Below are 27,319 nucleotides of genomic sequence, written 5' to 3'. Positions count from 1 at the left end.
CTCACACCTCCTAATTCCCACTGCTGCCACATTTGTATCCAAAACCATACCGTTTTCAGTTTCTTATTCAGAAAGTTAATTATTAACTGATTTCTTCTACTCATTATTTAATCTGAACTTTCTGAAAACAAACGGATTTGAAGGATCTGACCTGAATTTTGCAGTTCTAATTCAATAACATCTATGGTCAGATCAGTTCAAAACTGCAAGAAAACCAGTGTAGGTAGTAAACTAAAAAACAACACAACAACAAAAAACAGTAGAAATATATATTAACTGAAGGTCTGGCTCATGGGTTCAAAATAAATTAAAAGTGTACAGTCCCTATCACTGCAACATTAATCTTCATAATTTATATTACAAAGAGAAAATAAGCAACAGTATTGTTAACATTGTCAAGTGAAACACAGGTTAAATGTGTCAGTTGAGGAACATACACGAAGCAGGATCACGCTGAAAAACACTTTAAACATGGAAATTGTATGATTGCATGAAGGAAAGCAAAACTAGTGTTGTTTTTTTTTCAGTTGTGTTTTCAGTGTGATCAGTTTTTTTTAATGTCTTCATAAGACATTAAAACCACTGTTTTCTAAAATCCAGCCCAAATCCATAGGACTTTTATTAACTTACTGGCTAGAATGTACTAAATAGGAACTAGTGTATCTATAGTCTTTCCCATATCCCAATAATCCTGATTTGTAGGTTGTATGTTAACATCAGCTATGCTTTGACACTATTTTGTCACCCTTCTGGACTTAACCATGCATAATTCAGGAAGAAAGCAGTGTGTTTTGAATGATGCATGTTACATCATTAAAAAACAAACACAATGAACGAGTCCAGAGTTTTTTAAGGTATCATGCATATGGCAAGTTAAACCTAAAAAAAATTATCTTGGGTTGAACGTAAGTGCTGTAAAGGAGGAAGGATGAGTGAAAGATTTGAAAAAAATATATTTTTTAAAGTATGAAACAATTCAGTAACAACAATGTAGATTGTGTTAAAACATTACATGTAAATCTGCCTCTGAGCTGGGATCTCAGATGAGAAATTTCATCAGCAAAGACAGTTTTTTGAAAGAATTTGAATTTGCAACCTAGAGTTCAGCATAACTTAGAATGTGAGTCTGAAGCTTTATAGCAGTGTTACCGCTATAACAATAAAACACCAATGAGTTGCAATGTTCAGTCAAATGAAAACTTTACATTTGCAATGTACTAGCATGGAGCCAAATGTATCTGATATGTGAAGCAGGTTCTCATGACTTCACGATATGCACTGAACAAAATTTGGTTCTGCTATGGGAATGAAATATGCAAATATTTCAGAACGCTTGCCTATACCGTATTTAGTGTACAAACATTGAGTCACATAATTTCAATCAGCCCTTTCAGTTCTACTGCAACTTTCCAATTCTGTTTCACATAATATTACTCCAGATGACTGAGTGCTTCTTACACTGGCCAAAGAAGCATCATCACAATGAGAAAAATTTATTTATTTACTGAAGACAGTTAGTACACATTTAGGACACAGTACCTTATCACACAAATGGTTCCTATTCATCAAAATTGCACTCCACTTTTTGGTTTCCTCTCAGCACATCAATGTGAGCTTAATCCTGCTCCCATTCAGATCAGTACAGGAAAAAAACAAACAAACAAACAAAAAAAACTTTACCTTGAATGGAGGTGATAAACCCTTTATGAACTTCAGCATAGCAGATGACTTTTCCCTTCAGCTTTGAATTACTTTGCCTGTCAAAGAAGCCAGATTTTTGTCTTGTTCAACTCAAGTGTTCAGAATGCTACTTACATGTTTTATCTTTGTATCAAAGGTACTTCTGCTGGAGCTGGCTCTACAAGTGAGGTGCTTCACTATCTGTTTGCAGGCTTCAGTCTTCCCAGACCCACTCTCTCCACTGCAAGATAACAGGCAAGGAAGAGATGCAAGAATCATCATTATTTTTACATTTGAGATATTACTTATACTCCCTGCTAGCTCTGTTGGAATGTATTTAAGATATCTTTTGTCCAGCAAAGGAGTCTGCTTATACTGCCTGGTTCTTTATCCAGACAGGAAAATACTACTGTGGTAATGACAGGAGTCAGAAGAAAAGAAAAAGGTAGAAAGCAGTAGGAAGAACAGAGACGAAATAAAAGGAAAGAAAAGAAAAGGATGTTTGAAGAGTCAGCTGGCACAGAGCACTTGTGTTAGTAGGGCACGATTTCTTTTTGCTGCCACACAGTCAAGAAGCTGAGGAGATTTCACAAGCTGCCCAGTCTCTGCAGTGCATACTCTGACTTCAGTGATTCTGATTCATTCAATTTCTTGTCAATGATGTGGAATATATATTTCTAACAATGAGAATTTCTGAGGGGGAATATGAACAAAGAAAATGAGTTAATAGACAATTTGATTAAGACAGATGGGAAGAAACAACATAAAAGTGGAGGAATGGGGGAGGGAAGCAAACTCAGTGGTGCATTTTAAGCATGAAGATGGAAAGGATAAAGTAGTGAAGCCTGATTAAGAAATTCTTGTAGGAACTTCTTATATGAATTACAATTGTTTTCTTTATAGGCAACTGAACCAAACAAAATTTAATTGACGTTTCTCCTTCATTTATCTGCTTGATCAAATTTAAAAGGCTTTTTCTACAACAGCCAGACTAGATTGTCACCAGTACAATGGCCATGCTGGTTGGTCAGTCTGTTACCTAGTTTATGAAAATGAGAGGGCAGCAAAATATAATATGTCTGGCCACTGCCACACGTATTCACATCTCACTTCAAAGGAGAAAATTAAATAAAGAAAAAAACAAAAGAGGGAAGAAAAAAAAAGGTCTTCATACTCAGGCAGAGCTGGGAACTCTGTGCCACTTATTCTCATTCAGTTCTTATAAGACATAAATGCAGCTCTGGGGGATATCATATTTGTTTGCCTGGTGAGATGTGTTCCTAGGCGTCAAGATGGATTTCTCATTACTGTATATAATGTGTCAAACTGCTTTTAACTATGTCCTGAATGCTTCTGGAACAAGCTGGAGTCTGACCCTGGACTTCAAACTCCTGCTGGCATCAGTAGGAGGTTTGTGGTCCAAGACTGCAAAGGTTTGCAACCCGCATGTAAGTTATGAAAAGACCTCATTTAATAGGCCACAAAGCCATATTTAAACCAGGCCAACAAACTGAAGGTAAACAAATCAGATGAAATCAAGGTCACTGTCCTAGCTAATGTGAAACCAGTATTTCCACAGAATTGACTGGATGCTTCGTAAGTGCACTATACCTTGCACAGATCTTCAGCTTCTGACTTTCTGAAACAATTTGTTTCAAAAGTCAGTGACATTTGATATCACCCTCAAAAATCTGCATGCTTCTCTGCCCTCTGAATCAATGACTTCGCTCTCCAAATGCTAATTGCAACATGCTGCCTCTTTTCCTAAGAAGTAGCATTAGTTTTCTGCCTTAATAATGTCTGTGTCCAAATCGTATGATCTTTTTGCTGTTATCACTAACAGGAAAAGAAAAAAAAAGTGAAACAAGGGCATTAGTCCTGCAATACTCATCCCCTAGAGACACTTCATACTCTTGCAAATTACAGACCTTATGCCTGTATTATGCAATGAGCTTTCAGACATATATCAACTGTGTATAAGGGGAGAAAGAATTATGATAGTTGATGTGCCTTTGATTGTTTTCAAGTATTACAAAGGAGGCATGCAATTTGTAACTAAAAAGAGAAAAATGCCTTCCTAAATGAAGGAACCCAAGTCGTCCCCATAAGTTGCACTCTTAAAGAATTTGTTTCACTTGTATAAAAGAAAAAAAGGTATGTTTTGTTTTCCACTGCAAGCAAACTTCAGCCCAGATAACACAGGACCTGCACAGCAAGGGGAACTTCTGTCTCTTCTTGACTATTTCCTTCCAAGATTGCTATTTTCTAAACTTTACAGTGAAACAGCTTAAAGATTTGATAACTTTGGATCAACTGTTAATTTTACAGAATAGAAAATTTGTCTAGCAGTGTCACAGGAGCTTATTGTCTAGACTGGTTGCTAGAATACAGTTCAGAGGTGAGAATTCACTAGAATTTGTCTGCTGAAAGACAGACAGTGTCATGCAGTTGTTCTGCACATTTCAGGGACCTGTCTGTAGTTCTAGTGAAATACAGACTGAAGCACTAAGAAATAAATGCCATGTTAGATAAGATAATTTTTGTTGATATCATTGCAACATTTGAGGCAAGAAATACTCTAACAACAAAAAAGTCATTCAGCAACTTCAAACTTCTCCTTTACTCCACTACCTTTGAGGTGGAGTAAAAAAGTTTGTAATATCCCTTTTGTCTACAATATCTGTGCTTTAACAATTTAATTCTGCTTCTAGAAAAATTCCTCTTCTCTGTTCTAAATAGTTGCACCACTGTGTTGTTCAAAATGTAATTTACAATATGAAGGGTGGTTTGTTTTTTGACTTTTGGTTGGACTGCCTGATTAAGGTAGAGGATAAATTAGCATTGGAGCAGGAAGGCACTTTTCTGCAGTAAAACTTCCATAAAAGTCATTATGAAACAGGCAAAGCAAAGGCAGCTTATTACACAGATAAACAAGGTTAAATCAGGAAATCAGTACAGAGACTGTATTCCAAGGGAAAGGAAACAGAGAATTTGAAATCCTATGCTCACAAAGCTTTGTCACGATTTCTCCTTTGGCTTTCTAGTTTTCCTATATACTACCTGATGGAAGGCCTGCTTCCTATTATTTCTTAAATAACTTTTTTTTTTAATAGTACCTTAATTACAACTCTAGTCTCTATATCTTAAAATTAAATGAATAATAAGAAAAAATAAACTCTTTTGAAATAAAACATCTGAAATTGTTATAAAAAAGTCCAATTCAAAGTAATAAAATACAAAGGCATGTGAAGCAAGGAACACAAGACGTTCAACAATCAGGGGAACTTGGATTATCATCCAGCTCTTCTGCTACTTCATGCAAGTCTGGCTGGGCCACTGGCACCACTCACACCAGTAAGCTGGAATGTTGGAATGTTTTGTGATGGACATTCATGCATAATGTTTTATGTAACAGGTGATTCATTTTACAAGACTGAAAATTGTTTTATTTTTTACATTGTCTCCTTTGTTGCTTGGGGAAAGCCAGTCAACCTTTGGGAGCAGACAAAGCAGAGATCTGACATGTCAGAGGTCCAACAAAAGTGCAGCCTTCTGCTTCCATAAGTTTAATTTCTATCATTATCTCAAGTCAGTCAAGAGACTGCAGCCAAATCTGGCTAAGGATACAATATAGAAATGGTCTGGCCCTGAAGAGCTTCTAGTCTAAACATATCACTACAGACAAGCAGCTGCAGAAAGAAAAACTTTAAAAACAGAAACAAGAAAAACCTGATGGTTGTTGTATGAGTGAGAGAATAGGACAGTAACTATGAGCAGCACTGCATACAGTGAGCATAACTGCTTATGTACGAATGACTAGTTCATTGACTGATGTGGATTAGCAGTGCTTTAAGAAAGTTCATTGGAAAGGACTTCAGTAAGAAATGTCAAATTCCTGGTTCCCAGTTAGTCTTAAACTTGAAATAAATAGTGCTGTAAGACTCCGTCCAGAAACTATGAACCTATTCCGAACACACACGGGCTGAAAATTTAAGTAGCACTTGAAGGTAAGAAAAGAGAGCCTGGAAGTTTAGCAAGGGTTACAAGACCATAACTTTGTACTTAGGCAGCCAAGTTTCAGCTCAGACAGATTCAGGTACCTTTACCTCTTTTCATTATAATATTTTGCAAAAATGTGGAAGGCAAAAATGACAAGACGCAGAAGAACAGTACCGTTAAGGGTTACACTGCATGCAGAATTCATTAGCAACAATAAAAGAGTACAATAAAAGAGTAATTCATAAATCATTAGTAATGGCCACTAAACTCATGGGAAGTATCTTTCTGTAATTAAACTTTGGCAGAAAACAAAAACAAAACCAGCACTGAACTGAAAAACATTGCTAATAGAAAATAAACTTTACCTCCACAAAATAAAAAAAGATACTAAGCTTGATGAAGATGATAGGACTAGCACACATAAGGGGATATTTTCTGAAATTCTTTGCAGTGTCTTTGAAAAGATATTGGGTAACTTGATATATTGAAAATACAGTAATAGTCTTCTATAAATTACTGTGTTGGCTTTTTTTTTTTTTTAAATAACAAATTCCAAATTTTCCAGAAGAGTTCAGATGAGTTAGACACTGCTATCATTTGGCTCTTCTGTGGCAGCTTATAGCTAAACTAGACATATTTTGAGAATTGCACATGAGAAGTAAAATATTCATACTGGTATGGTATTAATTCTCACTGCTCTTTATCACATCATAACATGGACATTAAAACAACCTCTTCTCATAGTAAAATGTATTACAATAAAACTAAAGAATAATGATGTTTACAAATTCTACTAACAAATTACTTATACTATGAAGTATTATTATAAGTAAAGTAGAACTAAAATAAATATAGATTATGAGATTTTATTGTATAATCGCATCATGTTTCTCTTGCTAATGACAGCAATAAAAGACAGAAGTGTACCCTCTGTGTACTCTTCCCAGAGTGCTTGTATGCCAAAATGGCATCTCTTGTAGTTATCAAGGAAATTTCATCTTGAGATTTCTGCATATCCACTGTAATCATCTATTTTCACTGGATTTACTACTAATAAAAACAAACAAAACTAGCACCCTTATGACTTGGAGTGGCTATTTTCCTATGTGGCATTCTGATATTCCTCCTTGTGAGACCTCTAACTTGGACAGTCTCAGGCCAACCACTTCAATACCACAGCAGCAGCAAACATCATAGTGGGATTCTAGGAATTATTTAGTCTAAACCAATACCACTACCAAAAACAGCAGGCCCTGCCTTTCCTGCTCTGGCAACTCCTTTCACCTCTATGGGAATTTGGCTTCGGAATGGACTCAGGTTAAAATAGCTCCTCAACCTCACCACCGTCCTCCCAAAATTATTTTTCACCAGAGGGCATTTCTCCAGCTCAGTTCACCATGCCACCACCTGAATGTTTGTGTTGACACAAAGGTTGGCATGGAAATGAAGAAATGAGCAGCCAAAGGTATGAGATGGGCAAAAGCACTCCTAGGCAGCTTATTCCAGTGTAACGTTCTCATGGATCTATGAGACCTTCTCACTTGTTCATCCACTGGCTCCTACCTTCTGACTGCTTCCATGAAGTGGCCCTTTTAGCTATGGAGAGCTCTTCTGAGCTCCTCATCATCATTCAGTACATGATTCCACATTAGAGGGAAGTATGTTTTTTTACTTTTAAAATTTGTTTCTAGGCACACTTATTTCAATATATATATAAGCATGGAAATGCATGGAAAAGTATTCACAACTCAGCTTTATAAGTGGGGGTATTTTAAAATTCCAGGCCATATGCCAAGTTTACAGATTTTTTTACTTGGGAATGAGAAGTATACCTGATAAGAAAGGTTGGAGAAAAAGTAAAACACAAAAGCTTGGAGTATTTCAGAACTGCAGAACTACACTTATTTGGCTCTAATATGAAATGAAATAAATCTCAAAAAAAAAACAAAACACACTGTTACTCAAGTGAAGAAATCAAGAAAAAACCTTGGTCACTATAGCACATGCCGTAACAGTCAGATAGTAAGCCCTGCTCCTTGTTGTTTATTAGCACAGGTGTAACCAATTAACTATCTATTTATCCCTCCCAGTGGTAGAAGAACCTTCTCTTGCTGATAGATAACACTGTTTTACAGCTAAAATAGTAAGAGAGTCAAAGTCCATTTAGACCATACACGTGCTCATGCACACATATATATACATGCACATGGGTGACATCAAGGGGGTAGATGAATAAATTGAGAATTACATCACGGATATTTTTCCAATTATTATTTTTGTCAGAAAAGCAAAGGAAAATTCTTGTATCACTTTTCCTTTCCAGACATTCATTATTTAGATTCTTCCAATGGAGTAATAATGAGAATGTCCCTCAGTTAAATACAATGAAACCCTGACTAATATTACACATAGAATGATTTTTAACACTCCTCTATGAAATTCTGAAAAATCCCAATTCCTCTCTGTTTTCTCATTTAGAGTTAGCAGAAGAAAAGTAGTTACAAATAACTGTTTCTAGCTACTTCTGTTAAGTTGCAGTTATACTCTTATGCTAAATTAGCAGATACATTCCCTTCATTTTCATAGTGGCCTTCAGATCTAATTGATTACTTTAGGACTGCATAACTATGGATTGCCTTGATGTGATACACAAATATCCTGCCAATTGCTTATGCCATCAGCAAAACACCCTCATGTCACATTCTCCATCAGGTCACTGATTTATATATAATAACCTACAGTGGGCCGGGCAGGGATCGAAACAGTGGAGCTTATCAAATTTCTTGACACCCTGATATAAAATCATCAGAAGAAACTATCTGCTACCAAAGCCATTTATTATTAAGTATATTATCCTTTGTGTACTACTACACAATACTGAAATTGGCAATTAGCCTTTTTCCTTAAGTCAGTAAATATTGTTTTCTGCTTTCTCTCTGTTTGTACTTATGGGCAACTTCAGAAAGTTATTAATCAATCACCATTGTCCCAAGTGAATACAAAGAGAAAGTTCCTACTTTGAAGAAAATGCTGAAAACAGTGCCTTAGAATATTTCTTGTTTATATCAAAATGTATTTTACCTAAATAATAGAGTATTTATGAGAGGAGAATATGAACATACAGTAATGATCTTCTGTCTGTATCTCTGCTTAAGTGTCTTTGCTCACTGGATAAATAAGTAACAGTTCCATTCTGAGTAGGTTATAAAAAGGTTACCATTTGTTTCAAAAAATCAAGTCAATTCTGCACATAATTGATTTATGTTTGTTAGTTTATAAATTTATATACTATGCTTTTATATAAATGAACTGCATATACACTATGCTTTTTACAAACAGTGCTTTTAAAAGAAAGAAGACTTAATATACAGAACTTCAAATACTTGCAGAAGCCTGTATCCACATAAACAGAATGCAGTAAAAATGTCTACATATGAATTTATGATTGTAGTTATGTGTTCATTTTAACTGTTGTAACTGTGCAACATTATGATTAGCAGCTCTTATTAACTACCTCTAGAATTAGAGGTAGGTCAAGAGCAGTTATAAGTTTTCTCAAATGGATCAGCCTTTATTCCTGGTCAAAATCAACCTTTTCTTTTTTTTCTTCCCATCTCTATGAAGTTTCACAAACCCTTGTCAGTATTTCAGCCAACATCAACAATCAAACTGATATAATTGAACAAGAAATTACATTGAACAATTACAACAAATTCATCAGACCCTTTGCTTTCAGGTAGGGTGAAGGAAGAAAAGGGAGGGCAGAAGATTAATGGATTTGGGAAGCAAAATTTCCCAAGAGAATTCAAACTTTCACAATAATAAAGCTGGAATATTTGGATGAACCTCTGTTTCACTGGAAATTTTTAATGCATTTATTCCCAATCTTGAATGGATTTATTATTGCAACAACACTGTGAATTAAAGAAATGGTTAAAGTGCTTTTTGAAGATGGAAGGCTAAATAACAAGCTCATGATCACATACAACATGAGGCTGAGAAGAAGCTCTAATAGAGGTGCACGAATTCAGAGGTTTATAATTTAGAAAAGGACTTCCCATTTTTCTTTTCATTAGATTCTATTTCTAATTCTTTTCCATGCAATATTAGCAAACACACACAGTGTTTTGAATTTTTATCATTAACTTTTTGTAATTATATCCAGTTAGATGGAGTGGCAATTTGCCAAGAAAATTTAGGAACTTGAAATGTAATTAAGCCTTTTTCAGTTCTATTTAGCTCTAATGTATGACACAGAGATCTGTACACAGAAATAAATCAGTTGGACAAAAAAAATACAATGGAAATCTTAAGTGCTAAGTCCTGGGGGAAACGTCTGAAAGGCAGGAGTTGTAAATTAGTTAATAGAAAGATAAATTTTCACCTGAGGATAAAGCACTGGGGACGCTGTTCCTGGAATAGCATGTGGTAAGCTCTTTCAGCACAGGAAAATATATGTGGGGGAAGTGAGGAACACAGTTTTCCAGAGTTGCTTAAATAAAGCTGAGTAACCTGAAAAAAAATGTGAAAATTTATATGAATACACTTCAAATCAATTGTTTCACCCCTCCCCTGCCCCCCACTATACTCCTAATTCTGTGTCTTTCATAGAGCTTTCTGAGCATTATGACCAGAATCTGTACATATACATATGGTACCCTTGAAGTATCTGTGAAGAGTTTAATTAAAGAAAACAGAGCTGTAAGTATAAAAATTATAATTAAGATACACAAGAAAGAAACAACTATGGCACTCAGCAGTGCTGGGTTTTCCACTGAGTAAAACAAAATGCAATGAAAAACCTTCACACATTTATTGTCACTGCATAATGTTGCAAGTACTTTGCAAATTTAGACATTTTACTAATGGATTTAAAGAATATATATATTTGCCCTAATCTGACAGAATTAAATTCTGCACAAATATAACAAAATAGGTTACCATAGTACAAACTGTTTCAACAGTTACTATGTCATCTCCGAAGTGGTGTCTCTATGTTCGTAGTGCTACTACAGTAGTCAGTGTATTTCAGTGTAAAAATGCATTAATATTATCATCTAACAATTGTATCAAATGAAGCAGCATATATCAATGCTCATTAATTCATGGCTCTTTATGTCATCTCAGAGAGAAAAACTGCTCACAAAATTATTTGTTTTAGTAAAAGTCTGTTGGAACTAAGAGTGGGAGGATAGCGTAGCATGAAAAGTTCCCAAGAAGTTATGAAAAATGATTACAAATCTAAGAAATTTTGAAATGCTGTTGTTATTGAACAATATACGTGATCATACTTTCATTCCTTCATCGTGGATCTTTCATTTTTTTCCACATATACTCTGTCTCTAATATGACTGCGCATGAATATGAAGCAAATACAGAATCATCTGAATCTACATTATTCGCACCAATCTACAAAGCCTAGTAAATTTAGTACCAGTGTCTAGGTACTGAAATGATAAGCCCCTTAGCAGCCCTAACTAGTCTGCCTCATAAGTGAAAGATTATAGAGATAAGGGTACTAGTAAAAAAAAAAAAACACCTGAAGCACTTCTTAAGCTGCCTTGTGGATAATGACGGAACGCTCATGTACTCCAGTTTGCTCATATGCTGCCTGTACGCAACACAGGCCAGCTCTGTGCAACTGCCCCAGTGCAGTGCTACGCTCATGTCAAGCACTTTGCACTCCTTGCCTGTGGTGTCTGAACTGAATGGCCCAGTGTGGAGCACAGAGAGCAAGTTTGAGCCTTTCAGCACCTCTCGAGGTTGTTATCTTCATAATTGCATTTTCAGCAAGCTGTGAACCCAAACAACCACTGCATAAAGCATGTTTGTCTCTTCTTCCAAGTTTGGCAGTGGCAGAAGTCACCTAAGTGATGTTATACACCTGGAACTACTTTTAAACAATTGAAACTGTTACTCCTCATACAACACTTAGCAAGGTGACTATTTTAAATAGGAAACAGATAGCAAAAATAGTGGTATCATGGAAGAAATTAAGAAGTTTTTGCCTTTTTTTTTTCATTAAGATGTTCCCAACACAAGAAAGGGCATTTATGTTAATTAATTACAGTAGTCTGACCTGCCAAATTAATTATATGAATCCTCTGAAAAAGAACAACGCTGTAATATTTTAAAGACGAAATGCTTACCATGGTGGAATAAATAGGAAGTTCCTTAAATGGGTTAACAAGCAACAATATATCACCAATGTAGGTCTGGGAGAAAAAAGAGAGAGAGAGAGACAGAGACACATATAATTTATATAATTGCTTTAGTAAGAAATATATTAAGTCTTTAAAGATGCTAGTGGTTTTCTTCCAGAAAAGACTTTTGGCAAAGCATCTTAAATCTATCTATCAACACATTAAATATATTAAATATAATTCAAGAATTCAGAGCCTTTAACTTCATAAGTTTAAATTGAGACCTAAACTTACAATTTAGATCGCATTAATTATTCTTTTTGTAATAAAATAGTTCTTTATAATGGAAAATTATGCACAGAAGAATTGCACTGCATATATTATTGTTATATTATTTGAAAGTTACTTTGTAACTCACCATTTGTTAAACTACAGAAATGTAACATGCCTAACACATAAACAAGTTCCTTAAGCAATTTTTATGGGTTACATGACAGAATTTAGAAAAGGTTTATTCATTACACAGAACTGATACATTAAAATGTTTCTTGTCAGATAAGACCAAGCAACTAATACATACATAACTATTTACATGTGTGTATGTATGCACATATGTACATACATATATATATATATATTAAAAAAAAAGACATCCTGGCTATATTAAAAAAATAGCAAAGCATCCACTGATTGCTACTATTTCATTTTTAAACACTCATTTTGAAAGAAATATTTAAGTATATGGTTGTAGGTCACCCTTAGTGCTATAATTCTCACTCCACATAAGTAGCTGCTACTGTATCACACTCTTAGAATGTGAAAATTCCAGACCTCTGTCTGACAGCAAATTATCATGTGAACAGTCTCAATCATGCTGCCTTTTTCAAAATGAGATATTTTGATCTGGGGAGGGGAGAAATATTCTCTTTTGTAGCAAATGTACTTTTTTTTTTTTTCCTTCTGAAATGCAATCGTTTTTTTCCTCTCTCCCTAGACTTGACTTCACTGCAGGCTTTTATTGCAGAATGGAACATTATTACCATTACTACACATCAGGAAACAAGAAAGAAGAAGTCTTCCATACTAAGGAGGATTTTGATTTGGAATTGAGTCCAAGGACTTTTCCTTCTAAGGCTGAGAACAAAATCACTCAAAGATCCAAGTCAGCATTGATGCTGACAATCTACCTAAGTACAATGTCTGCCTTTGAGTAGAATATTAGTCATCACTGTCTATAAATTTCCATTAAGCTAAGGAGAGTGCCAGAGTAGATTACGAGATCCTCTTAGGTAAAATCTTCAGTATTTTAAAATAAAATAAGACTTCTCTTCCCTTTTATAAATACTAAGTATCTGTGGATCTTCCTGAATTCAAGTAAAGTTACCTGTATTTCACATCCTTGAAAGCGAGATAAAGAAAAATAAATATTCATAATAAAATGGGATTTGATCCATGCTTCTAAAAACCAGATTTTTTATTATCATGGAATACTGTAACACTTAGGATTGAAGTGCCCTTAATTTCAAAGGTGTTGGCTGCAACTTGTTACATGTGACATTCCAGTTCCCTGTTATTGTCTAAAAAGTGCAATCAATCTATATGTTTCAAACCAATTGCCATGTTTCACATTGAAATGCCACTCAACCGTTCAATACATTAGAAGTAACTTATGAGTAACATATGAACAGGGATAGCATAATTTTCAAGTGAAAATTTTTTTCCACAGAAATACACCTAACGAGATGCCTCCAACATTTAATATGGCAAAAACAAGAAAACCTGCTTTACAGAAATCTTCTTATAATTTTTTTGCTTGATATCTAGATGATAGAGAACATAGAGATTGATTTCTGTAATACAAGAAAAGATCATGAGTAATTAAATCTCCCATGATCATTTGTCAGCTTTTTAAATCTAAATTTCTTTTGAATTTCCAGTAATCATATGTTCTATTAAATTTAAATGAACATAACGTTAAAGGTGGAAGGATCTTGTGCTTGGCAGGGGGGTTGGACTAGATGATCTTCAGAAGTCCCTTCCAACCTTGGCCATTCTGGGACTCTGGGATCTTTCAGTAGTTTAAGAGGGGAAGATTACACATGACCATCAATTTTTATCAACACACTTACTCTGTGAAAAAAACATACATAGGTTTTATCCAAGCCTATTTGAAGTGTTATTCTATTTTTTATTTATGATTTTATTCTCCTATATAAACTGAGAACTTGCAGGGCTTACACACATGTATGTCCTCATCCATCTAAATATTAGTCATGAGTACTGGTCAAGTTACTGTCTAGTAGTTACAAAAGTAATCCTATTCTTTTACTCTTGTTTGCTCTTTTTTGAAGGCTTACTGTTGATAGGTGAATAGTAACTCACATATATCTGATTATTACTGAAACGCTTCTGAATCTCATAAAGTAGGCTGCTGTCTGTCAGCTCACTCAGAGAAGCCAGGTCATCATTTGGAGCTGGAGGCATTAGCTTGACCTAGAAAACACAAGTTACACAAAGAAATAAAGTAACTTCACAACCAATCATTCTGTACTGTAATGTTTTAACCTAAAATACAGACTTAGATCACTAGAATTTATGTAAAATGCATTAGGAAACTGGAGGGTTGTCACTCCTCCCATACAATTGCACAATCTTAAGCAAGAGAAGCGCATCAAAAACAATTAGCAATGTTAAGGTGTGTAACTGTGTGAGTTTGATGGGCTCTTAAGAACATAGCCCCATACTAGAGAGCCATTTGCTATTCCTGAACCCATAAAGATTCCCAGCTCAAGTGCAATTCTCAAGCTCACTTCATCAAATGTTTATGGCAGAAGAAATCAAGACTATAAAAGTTAGCGTACTTGTAAACTATTTATCGCCTAATATTTAACAAAGCTTTCACATTACTCTTCATCATAGAGGATTGAAAATTCTATTAGAATTTTTCCTGCAGAATAGAAGGAAGTTAATAAGAAGTGGGAATTGTGTTGTCAAGGAGACCAGAAGAGATTCAGAAACTGCTACTGTAGCGAAAACTGGTGATTTAAATGAGCCTAGTGTTTCTCAGACTTCGGAGGAACAATACAAGCCCTGCAAGGCAAAGTAAAAAATAAGGAAACAAACAAACAAAAAAAAAATCAAACAGAACTGGAAAAAGAAGGAAAAAAAGAGCCAATGACACAGGAAAATGTGATTAAAGGCAAAATAATTTTGATGCATCAAGCACAGTGCTTATAAATTATCTACACTTAAAATGTAGGTTAATTCCTTTTTTTACGCCAGCAGTAAGAAAAGTATTTTTCCATAACAACATATTACCTACAAGCAGAAAATACTCATGTGAATGATAGTAGAATGATTTTATTTGTTTGCTCTGAGTTTACTAAAATACCCTGCGGTGTCCATTTTGAGTATGGGCAATGAAGATGAAACAACTTTGTTCAGAAGCAGAAAGAAGACTGGGAGGTTTTGGAGGGAACATGGAGCAAGTTTCTGGCAAGGAGAAGACCCCAATGACCATGGATGCTGGTGTTTAATAGCAGGGGTCTGATCCAAAACTACTGAGTTTCCATTGTTTTCATAGGTTCAAGGTCTAGTTGAGAAACCATGATGATCTGGGCTTTCTTCCTGTATTTGTCTGGGCTGCACAGTTCGATATTGCAGAAGAATTTAATTTTAATGAAATAAGACTAACGATCTCACTTTGTCTTCACATTCCAAGATTCCTGAAACACACATACAAACACTCCTTCACACACCATTTTTAGGTGACCATAAGCAAACATCAGGGAGTTTGTAGTCATAAACAAGAAGGATGAATCAGATGTAATTTTGCATCTTCTTTAAATCATAGATCTTTGGCCCAATCAAAATTCTTCTCCTAACAATAGCAGTATTGAATATCAGTATCAAAATATTCACCAAACAGGGATAAAATTGCTTACTCTTCTGTTTTATCAAGAAGAAGCAAATGATGCACACCAGACATCACAACCACAGAACTACTAGCCTTTATGATACAAAACAAAATCCTGTTGTTTTTTCCCTTCACATATTTCAGCTTTACTCACATCCATATGCTGGTATGGTATAAATTAAGTTACAAAACCTTGAAGGTTCCTCTAGTCTATAGAGAAATACAAGTACAATTTGTAGAATATCAACTTCACACTTCATTTAGCACTACACAATGACTACTCATATCAGCACAAGGAAAAACGAGACACTTCTTTTTATCAGTAATTTTTACATACCTGACTCATAGCATGCTGCTCTTTTCTTAGAATCCTAGCTTTAAGGCCTTACTAATCCTAAGTAAATTTGGTGAATTATGCAGTTGCTTCCAGCCCAAATCATCTCTCAATGCTGTACTTGGTTTTCAGCTACTTGCCCTACTCAGTTCACTCTTTTCTTCATTTAACTTCAGAACTGAATAATGAGGCACCAGCTTAATCATACAATCTAAAGAAACTGCAAAATGTAGCTAAAGTAACTCTAAGAAATCACGCACAGTATATGTGAAGCCATGGTTCATCACAGATGAAACATATCTGCAGCAGGGGTTGTAAGCTCCCAGCTTCTGTTGCCCCATAATTTATGGAGCACCTTTTATTTGTGGAGAGCACACTTTTACTCTTTTCTCGACCGTAAGTGCTATGGCTACCATTGCATTTGTGTTTCTTGTATCAGCTCTATGCTGAAGATATTCAAAATAATACCTGGGGCTCTGGCATGCTTCCATTTTGGGACAGATACGGTGCCTGGAAAAATGTGGGAACCTCTGCTCTCATCTTTAAGTATTTCCTTACTATTCCTCTAAAGACAAATACACTCAGTAGAAAATACTGCCTAAAGCAAGTATATGAGGTAACAGGCAAACTCCTCACAGAAAGCTGTCTCCTGTCTTTATCAGCTCTAGATCATAGATCACAGGCATAGATCTAGATCTAGATCACAGGCAATAAATGATGACGACTAAACCTCATATGCATGTAGCAGCATGAATATTAACAAAAGCTTTTTCACTGTTTTTCCATTCATACGCTAAAACATGGAAGTCAGACATCTAATCTGCATTCTATCTACAACAGATGTTGAACTAGACAAAGTACCAACCCATAAAAAATGTAAGGAAAATGTACAACAGTAGCTCTATGAAAGGTACAGCCTGAATAGATCAAGTGAAGACTTCCCCCCACCCCCCCAACTTTTAATCAATTTTAACTTTATTTCTTATATCCATGGATTTTCAATAAAAGATTAAACAGCCGGGAAACCAGCACCTCAGGGGGAAAGCCCTTAGAAAAAAAAAAAAAATCATCTCGCTTTTGTATTCTTTTGAAAATGATCCAAACAAGTTCAAGACAAAGATTATTTAGGAGCAGAAAGATAAAAATTGTTCACCTTTTGAACCCTAACAAATATCTTGGGGCTTCTTTCTTTTCTTTTGTTTGCAACAATGCTAAGTTCTCAGTTCATATTTTCATATGTTGGAAAACAGATACCAAAATACAAAATTTATATGCTTCACAGGCTTCTATGCCTTTATCATAGTTGTTAGAGTCAGTATTAGACCAGCTGCAAATACATAGAAGAACAAGAAGGCAGAAGTGCCCAATTACACTTTTATGATGCTTTCTATTTCCTGTTTTCCCCATAAAATTGTGGAAAAAAAAAAAAAACCACACACCCCACTCATTTCATTAATCCAGAAAGCAATAAATCTACAAATGTACAAATGAGTGAGTATTTCAAGGACTTAATTTCCTAGATGTAGCTGATGTAATGACTATTGTTAGATATCCATGTAAGATTTATTTACCGCAACATGTAAACTGTGGAGATATGTACATATGCCAATTGAATATTTCACAATGTACCTTTCCACAGCCCGCATTTTCCTAATTCAGTCTTTTTCAGAAAAGATGTACTCTGAAACGATGGAGTGCTGAGAACTATCAAAATCTTATTATGGATATTCCCAAATAGACAGGAAAAAAGGAGAAATGCTGACTTGTTTCTCGAAATATTTGTACTTTCGGGTTCAGAAAGGAGAATATGAGTTTGAACAAGCCAGAAACAGTTGGGGTCCGCAGGTTGCCTGCTACATTTGTCTGTGTCTTTCTGACTGCTTATTCTGTAGGTATATTCCTCATCCCACTAAAGCGAATGTAGACTTTTCTGTCACATAAAAGATAGCATTTCTTCCCTTTTTTTAAAATTTTTTTACTTTTATTTTCATGGGAGTTGGATGGCAGGCTAGCCAGACGGCAGATGAAAGACAGAAGCTTGCAGCCTCCTTCCTTTACCAGGGTGTTCACCTGGCTTGCAGCATCAAAATGGGCACAGGTCTTTACTATGTTCCCTTGCACCCTATCAAGACTGTGCCATGAAATAAGTTTCTCTTAATTTACTTTCCGAAGCTCTCATTCCATATAAAGATGAAATCTGCACTAGGCTATAAATAAATGTCTTTATTTCTAAATAAAAAGTCAGTTGGATTAGAGTATTGGTCTGTGGTTGTCCATATTTTCTGCAAAGTTAATAAACTTCTTTGTATGTTCTGGGCCCAGCTAGAACTCATGCATATGAGTACCATTCGTGGACCTGGGCACCATTCAGGTATGCCATCAATGGTCATTTCCAATAGGCAATTGGACACAGACCCATCTTTTGAGGTAGAAAATAGTTTTGTCTTAAGGATGATGGATGTTCACTGGGCCATCTCACATAGCCCTAGGCTAGAGAACAGGCTCTTGCTTGTTTTATTTCATAATATACGTATAGCCAAAGATGCTGATTCCATAGATTGACGTTTAGAAATGTAAAGTGCTCAGTTAAACTCCTGGATGCACAAGTAAGGGAACCCAAGTCTTTCACCATCAACATATTTTTCTAAAATGTACAAATAAAAAGTTTAGGGTTTGGTGGTTCAATATTTTGTAACAGAGCCTTCGCACTAAAATTCACAGCTCAATGAGCAAGAAAATCACATAGAAACTGTAAACTGGGGTACTAGAATGAGAAGGAATTCTAAACACATTAAATTCACAAATGATTGGACCTGGCCATAAACAGTATTTACATTATTAATAACCTATTTGTGGATGTCTACAAATTCTATTCTTATCATCTACTTTTTTAGCATACAGATGAGTTTTCTCTGTTTATTCACCTTGATGTATTTATCATACTTATTCCACAATGCGTATTTTCCAAGACAAGAATAAAAGAAAATCAGTTATAAATACAGCATAAGTTCTAAGACAACTATGCCTTATGAAGTTATTAATTTTGAGATTACTGTAACGTTAACAACGAAGATCCCTATTCATTCCTTTAACTTACGTTCACTTAACAATATTCACTGTCCGCTCAGATAATGGTCTCTAATGATTTTTATTTTTTTAATTCCTTGTGTCACTAAATTAAGTATGCATTATAGGTTTTATGTGTAATAACATGATACACACAATTGTCCCTTGTGTATGTGGTAAGTGTTACTAGAACAATAAGAAGGGCATCTGAGGATACTCTGTCACATGTTTCATATGGCCTAAAATATGTAAACAAGAATTATAAGCCAAAGATAAAACATTAAAAAAGACCTAATTTAAAAAAAAAAAAAAAAAAAAAAAAAAAAGGATTTAATCTGTATTTCTTTGTAGAACGAAAATGAAGCACATAATTTAATTCCAGACCAATCAGAAAAGTATCCTTCCAGCTGAGAAGAAAAAAAAATTGCCAGCTATGCTAAAATTCTGGAAATTATTCATATTGCTTTCTTTGTTTGGCAGCACAGACCTTGAAATTACTTATGATCAAAGAACAGCTTTTACCTAGAAAAATGCAAAAGCTAACACAAGCCAAGAGAGACTCAAAATGCTTTATCAGTGTAGTCATTTGATAGCCATCTCCTATACTTCATACAACAAAAATCTTGCTTTATGAGAAACAATATTTTGTTAAGGTTCTTTTCCTTTTTTTTTCAGTTAAAAAATGGAGGATACATATAAATCTGAGCTCTTAGTTTTCTCAAAAACAAAAAATTACAAGCTTCTCTATTAAAAATGCATGTTTCAGATGTAATAAGATGATTTTTTTTTCCCTGATCCTCCAGTAAAGGCCTGATCTGCATGCCACATTGACTAAGAATGTATGATACTTCTGACACACAGCATAGGAAATATCATGCTGATCTATTTCAATAATATATGAACATAAAATCCAGGCAATGACTCCACATACCCTACTGAAAAATTAAACAGAACATGATTACTTTGAATGTAGTTGAGAATGCAACTGGTAAGAATAAAAGATAGCAAAACTCATTAAAATTAGTATACCTAGGAGGCAGGGGTAGGGAGAAGGGGTTATTCAAAGCTTTCCTTTGGTATCAGCACTAAATAAAAATTGTAATTTCCAGGTTGAGCAAAAAAGAATAAAAATTAAATGGGTTACTTGGAAACACCAACTCTAAAAATTCAGATCTATATATTATATACACCAATAAGGTTATGATATGTATCTACCTACAGTTCATAAAGCATGCCAAGTAATACAGAATAAAATCCCCCTCATCACAGGCTTACAAAAAAGCTGCTGCTACACTAAAAAAATAAATAAAATGTTCAAAGTACACAGAAATTTTGGTCTTGATGGCTTTTTTTCAACTATGGCAGTTTTTGCTGCTTCCATTTTTATGGCCAGAAGTCAGCTTGTGATAAATAGCTCCTTAGAAGAACGAAAGAAACAAAGAAACAAAGCACTGCTCATAGTAAGCAATATGATTAAATAACTGCAAGCCAAATGTACTGAAAAAAAAAACAACAACAACAAAAAACCAGACTTCCAATAAATAACAATAATACTAAAGAAATATATATATCAAGAACATGCTGAAACAAGAAATATCTGTGATGGAAAGTCCAGTTTCCAGGCTGACAAACATGTCTCTTCAAAAAAAGAAAAAAAAAAAAAGAAAAAAGCTCATATCCTTGTTTTGACAAAACATGCGAGTAATGTTTAGAAGATCTGCCCTAGGACCCTGAAGTGACTTTGGAACATCATGGTGGAGGGGTAAACTACCAGAGTGAAGACCTCTGGTTGGTCTTTCTCTCCCGGAAGATCAGCTGCTCTTCTTCTGATCAGCTTCGGCATATATTTTACTGCACAGTCTATAAAGCAAAAGTCTAGCCTAGAGATAAAGAAAACTCAAATAACTTTGGAGAGATGTGCACCAAAATAGAATCAAGCAGAAGGAAGTATGTATGTTCTTGTCCACACTTCAAAACATTCAGAATCAAGTGATATTTTCAGCAAGACCGAGTTAAACAATTTCCCCTTTCCTTACAAAGATAGGAGGGGTTCCTCCTAATGCAGTTGCAAGCATTTAATTTTCCTACTGGCATTGCTCCTCTTTTGGATTGACTGTGTTTTCGTCACATAAGTGCACAATCAGCAAGGCCAGAATTTGGATGAAATGAAAACAAGACGTAAGCCAAGTGCAAAACATTTCGTGGTATCTTCTGATGGAAGTGGCTGAATAGGGAACTGCATGCTCTATGGGATTCCAAAGCTGAGCACTTTTGGAGGCAGATTAATATGACTGACATATGAACTCACTGATTGATCTCATATAATTAACACAACATTCCTCTGAAACATATTCAACAAGCATTGGAGTATGCGTGCTTCTGCCAAGGCAGGCATGCAGTTTTTTTTGAACTGAACATGGTTTAAATGAAATCAGCATTTTGCTCCTTTGTTATGTTTCAAACTCACAATAAGTGATTTTAAAAGAGAATTCTCCCTCCCAATTCTAAGTAGATTTCTTTCTCAAATGGCTAAATACTTGTGGAATATGTTTCCCAAATACATGTAACAAAAAATAAAGCCCCTTGTACCCTCACCCTCCGACCCTCCCCCCCCCCCAAAAAAAAAAAAAACAACACACAAAACAATACTTACATTGTAAACATTCAAAGTTAGGACATGCCAGATTTATAAGCAACAGGTAATTGCCTCCTTTGCACCCACCCTATGCGCTGAATGAGACTGTGATCCTTTGGAGAAAACTGTAAAAGGTATCTAAATAATCAGTGCCTGTATCCTAATGCATTAGCACATGAAAGGGATTTAAAACTGCAGCTGTAAATCTGGCAATTCCTATCTTTGAATTAGAGTCACTTATTTTGCAACTTAATAATCCCTAGACATTCCTTTTTGTTTTTGCAGTCTCCCAGGTTGTGTTTCTTTCCTTTGTAAACCCAACCTGGAGCCTAGAGCACACTTTGGACAGAGCTAAGAGTTGTCCCTTCCCCACTGTGAACCATCAATAAATAGAGCCTGAGCAGCTCGGAGCCCTCTGATGGCCACAGCCCCCAACCTGTCTCCAAGAGCTGGTCCCTTTGCAGAGAGGGAACTCTTTGCACGGCCAGATCGTGATCGCAGGGAGCGATTGAGGAGACAAGGCTCCACAGTGCATATCACGTTGCTGTGTGATGAAGTGAAAAAAAATCTACCACCTTCTTTGGCTTCATTAAGTTTGCAATTTCCAGGCCTAAGCACTAAAAACATTTCAGGAATTTGCATGCTATTACCTGTTCAAGTTTGGCTGTACTGTTCACCGTGACGTTTTCAGATGCACTGTCTTGAGATTGCTGCTTACATAAACCTTTAGCTGCATCTTTAAACATGGTGTCTTTCTCCAGCAAACTGTCTTGCTTGGCAATCGGTAAAGCCAGGGGATTGCTACAAAGAGAATCAATAAAGCAATTAGACTCCTGCTGAAGATGTCAGACAAACAAAAGATTGCCCAATGTGGATGGCACAAACACAGAGGTAAGGTATAATTCAGGGCTGAGGCACTGGTTCTGGTCCGAGTACAGAAACTGGTATAATATAAAAATAAACTGTTCACCTGGGTTGGTCTGTTCCCAAAGATGTAAAGCAAAACACTTTGATTTAAAATTCACCTTTATGCATATCCCTTCTGAATCAGAACGAAGCAAGCCAAACAGAATATGCATGAGCCTGTACTTGACAGTGCTAGGCTGGCAAATCAATAGGCAATTTGAAAACTGAATTTTAAATGCACAATTAACGTACACAATACTGTTTTGAAAAGTAATATATTATAAAATAATCCAATACAGATATTACCATTACAGTTAATAAAATTAAAATCCAACAATTAGCTTGCCTTTTTTTTTTTTTTTTTTTTTTTGAATCAGACAATACCCTGGCTTTTATGACTAAAAGCTGCTTTGAATTTGTGGTATCCAAATTAAAAAAAAAAAAAAAAAAAAAAAACGAACAGCTGACTCTCAAAATCACTGCCACTATATACAATACTTTTTATTCACACAGAAGAGTAAACATATTTTTACATGCATGGAGATATTTTCCTTACTGACACATCAGACTTCTGAAAAACAACAATGCCAAAATTTTGGATGATTTTGGCTGTGTTGTATATCCAGAAGAATTAACGAGGAATCAGCCCCAGGAGCTGAGAACACAAACATCTTAAAAAATAATTGTCTGGCCTCTGACAGTGCAAATGAGACAATGTCATGGAGTATACGGCAACTCTTTGCCAAAATATGTGCATAATTTCTTTGAAAGGAAAAGTGGACTCAGTGTGGGAATAAATAGTGCATTCCGCTATGGGATAAAGCCCAGATGTCAAACTTCATTCAGAAAAAATCTAATTTTCTTCTCAGTTATTTGAGTTTGACCACTTGTTATAATAAAGCCAGGATTATATATATAGTTTACTTAAACAAACAGAATCAAGAACCATAGCTAACATTGATTTCTATTCAGGTTAAGAACTACTGTTGAAAACAGAACTGAAACACAAACACTGTTTTATAAAGGTGCAGTCCAAATCAGAAGCAGCAAAAAGCCCCTACTAAGAAGAATTCATTGGAATATTGGTGTCAAATTAGCTTCCCATTGGAAAAAGGAACATGAATAAAACTCTTTATTTTGATGAAACCCTCAGTCTGCAAAAATTAAAAGAATTAGTTTCAACATTTTGCAATGGAATATACAAATACCTGAGGTGTGGGAGACAGAGGGATTTAGCCAACCTCTTTTCAGTGGTTTATGGGGACAGGACAAGGGGCAATGGCCACAAAATGGAGCACAGGAAGTTCCGCACCAACATGGGAAAGAACTTCTTCACGGTGAGGGTGACAGAGCACTGGAACAGGCTGCCCAGGGAGGTTGTGAATCTTCTCTGGAGATATTCAAGGCCCATCTGGACGCCTACCTGTGCAACCTGCTCTAGGGAACCTGCTTTGGCAGGGGGGTTGGACCCGATGATCTCTTGAGGTCCCTTCCATCCCCTACAATTCTGTGATTCTCTGATTCTGTGATACACAATTTCTTTTCTAATTATATTCTGTTTCATATATTTTGATGTAAAATGTCTGGAGGAACACCAGTGAAAATAAAATTTTCTGTTTACTGCTACGATTGACCTAAGACTTTGTCATAAATTTATTTACCAAATGTGACATGGACAAAAGATTGAAGAGCCAAATGTATATATTTTTTATTTGCCTTTTGCCTTGACTTGAACTGTAGAACAGAAAAACCATTATCCAACTCTGTTCATGAATGTTGACAATATTTACATGTCAGAGAATAAGAGACATCAGTGATTGGACAGTAAAATAAATGAAATAGCTGTGACATCCACAAGCAGAAATGACTAATCCACATTTTACCCAGACTCAGAATTTAAGAAAACACAAGTTTTCTTTTTGAGTGTATTTTTGCTATTGTCCCAAACTTCTCAAATTCCTTTGGACACAATTATCTTAAAATTCAGTCATAAAGAGAAGAAGAAATTAAAGCATAAGCCAAATGAATTAAAATATTACAAAAACTAGACGCTGTCACTTAAAGCTTTTTATTACTCATGTGATATTTCTTTTAAATTGTGAAGATCCAGGATTTTTTTTCTTGTGAAATTTAAGCTTTTCCATTTAATCTCACCACTTTCATGCTAACTATACCACGCATACTGGAAACACTGTTTTTAAAATTTATCTCTAAGCTCCTCAATTAATTTTTCGGGTGTTGCAAAAGAGACTTATGTTGCAAATAACATAATGCATTTCCTCAGATACCTTTTTGAACTAAAAAGGACAGTAGTGTTATGACTAAACCAGAAGTGTTCCACGTTTTGATGTAAAGAGTATCCTATAAGATATGTGCATTTGTACACAGCACTTTAAGTGATGGAATGCAGCATATAACCCATATTACATCAAAAATTAGAACGATTACAAGAGAGAAAAAGCAGATTAAAAATCGCTATAAACAGTTCACCATGACTCAGGGTCAAGAAGACACTGTGAAGAATAAAACAAATTGAAATAGAATGTTTCCAGCAGTGACTTTTTAGAAAAAAAAAGTAATCTGTTAATATTCAAATGTACTTATATTAGTCAAAAGATGAAGTCAAACACTGCAATTGGAAATTCAACTACAGGACAATGCAAGAAATTTTATGTTAATGTAGGCAAGTGGGTTAGCATGAACAGCCTTCTTCTATGATAATTAATAGATAATTAATCAATAATTAACCACAAAGGGAGACTTAAGCCAAAATGATGTCGCATAATAGACAACAAGCAGTTATCTAGGGTAATTGTATTAGAACAAGGTAGGACTGTTGCCACTGGAATATACAATGGGGAAAAGATCTTGCACATTGTATGGAGGATAGTCACTTTAATTTTTAGGTGTATAAACCATCTTATACATAGTTAATTTGGTTGGTTGGTTTTTAGATAATCTTTAAGTTTTAGATAATCTTATAAATTTTCTATAAATTGCCATCATCTAGCATTTCCTTGTTTGTTCAAGAAGGAAAGAAGGAAAGAAGGAAATAAAGCATACAAAAAAAAATGTGAGAGTTTTATGACATGGTTTTATCATCAATATTGGAATCAATATGGAGCTTCTAACTAGGTAGAAAAATGTTATAAAAAGAATTATATCAAGACATAGTCTTCAATGACATTTTCATGTGCTCTTTGAACTTACAGCTTTTGTTCAAGAGAACTTCTCAGTTCTGTTACTGTAATCCTTTCACTGACAATTGAGATTTTCCAAACAATCTCTAAGACAGCTAACATCTGTAAATTCCATAATCTCTGAAACTTCAGTCTAAAAACTTTTCAAAGTTCTGTAACAGAACCTTCTGAATGGATTAAACACATTAAAAGACTGTTTGAAAACACTAGAATAAATGAAATGCAAGTTGCTGCATAAATGGCTATAATCTGAAGTGCTCTGCAAGAAAATGAAAAATGTAATCTCTTTTCTGCTTTGTCGTCTCAAACTCAATTTCTACAAGTACATGTACTAAACTAGAAGCACGGTGGGGCTCTATCACAGCTCTATCATAAGCCTAAAGTCCCCTTAAACAGATACAACCAATTTGATTTCCTGAACCATAAGCTATATCAACTGATGTATTCGGGTGCAGTTGGTTTTGCCAGTGGACTAACAGAGCATGTTCTGACTGTATTATTAGGATTACAACTGTTTCTTTTATTGGTTTTGTTTCCTGATACTCAACTTTGTACTCAATTTTTTTCTTCAATTGGCAATAAATTAAGTTAAATTACCCATGCTGAGTCTGCTTTGCCTGTAATGGTAGATAGTAAGTAAACTTCCTGTCTTTACGTCAGCCCACACGCTTCTCCTTCCTAATCTTCCTATTTTCTCCCTTGTCCAACAGAGGAGGATGAGAGGGAGCAAGGTGGCTTGGGTGAGTGCCAGATGGGGCAACTCACCACAATTACCTTCCTAGTCTACCTCTCCTTGGTCACATAGACAAAAGTACTCAGTAACTCAGTAGAAGAACTAGGAAAAAAAGTATTCCAATACTGAAATTAGTGCTTCACAATAACAGGTTCAGGTGGATAAACTCAATGCCTGACTAAAGGAACCCAGGTTTGCTTGATAACCTTGCATACCGCAAACATACTGACTGCTAAATTTTAATTTTTTTAACCAAGTAGAGACACTAATCTTCAATTAATCTATTCATAGATTGATTTCAGAAATTGATACTATAATTTAATCTAGAACCAGCAAAATCAGGTTTCTTGACAGAGCACATGCCATTTGTAATTGTTTGTTTATCATTTTGGAGTGTCCTTTTGAACACTGTTCTCTTCTGAGAGATGGCCACAAAGAAATATGACTGAACTACAGCATTATATTAACTCTTGTTAAACTATCTCCTCAGTCTAAACATACTTCCCTATGTCAGGAGAGTTGACAGAGACTGGAAATAATATAGACCAAAGCAATTGTGCAGGTTATTATTGTGCATTCATCTTTGCAGCACTAAAAATTCTGTTTGATACACAAGAATAATACAGACATTCATCTTCATCCTAGCATATTACATGTCTGTCTGTGGGCTCTAATAGAGCTAAAAGGATGAAACTCTTCAATTTCAG

The 27,319-nt window shown here is 35.2% G+C and overlaps 1 protein-coding gene across 1 annotated transcript in view; it reads right to left on the bottom strand.

The window, feature by feature from the left end:
• Positions 1-27,319, bottom strand: part of MYO16 (myosin XVI) — a 382,912-nt gene that overhangs the window by 163,602 nt on the left and 191,991 nt on the right. Inside the window, exons 10-14 of the mRNA XM_035565595.2 lie at positions 22,424-22,574; positions 14,205-14,315; positions 11,829-11,894; positions 10,064-10,191; positions 1,816-1,921 (exon numbers count right to left, since the gene is read on the bottom strand). Of these exons, the coding sequence (XP_035421488.1) occupies positions 1,816-1,921; positions 10,064-10,191; positions 11,829-11,894; positions 14,205-14,315; positions 22,424-22,574 (562 nt within the window). The remainder of the gene's footprint in view (positions 1-1,815; positions 1,922-10,063; positions 10,192-11,828; positions 11,895-14,204; positions 14,316-22,423; positions 22,575-27,319) is intronic.

The sequence above is a fragment of the Cygnus atratus genome, chromosome 1, assembly GCF_013377495.2.
Source record: "Cygnus atratus isolate AKBS03 ecotype Queensland, Australia chromosome 1, CAtr_DNAZoo_HiC_assembly, whole genome shotgun sequence".
Taxonomy (NCBI): domain Eukaryota; kingdom Metazoa; phylum Chordata; class Aves; order Anseriformes; family Anatidae; genus Cygnus; species Cygnus atratus.
Note: the sequence above shows the minus strand (reverse complement) of the source record. Positions and strands in the feature narration are given on the sequence as shown.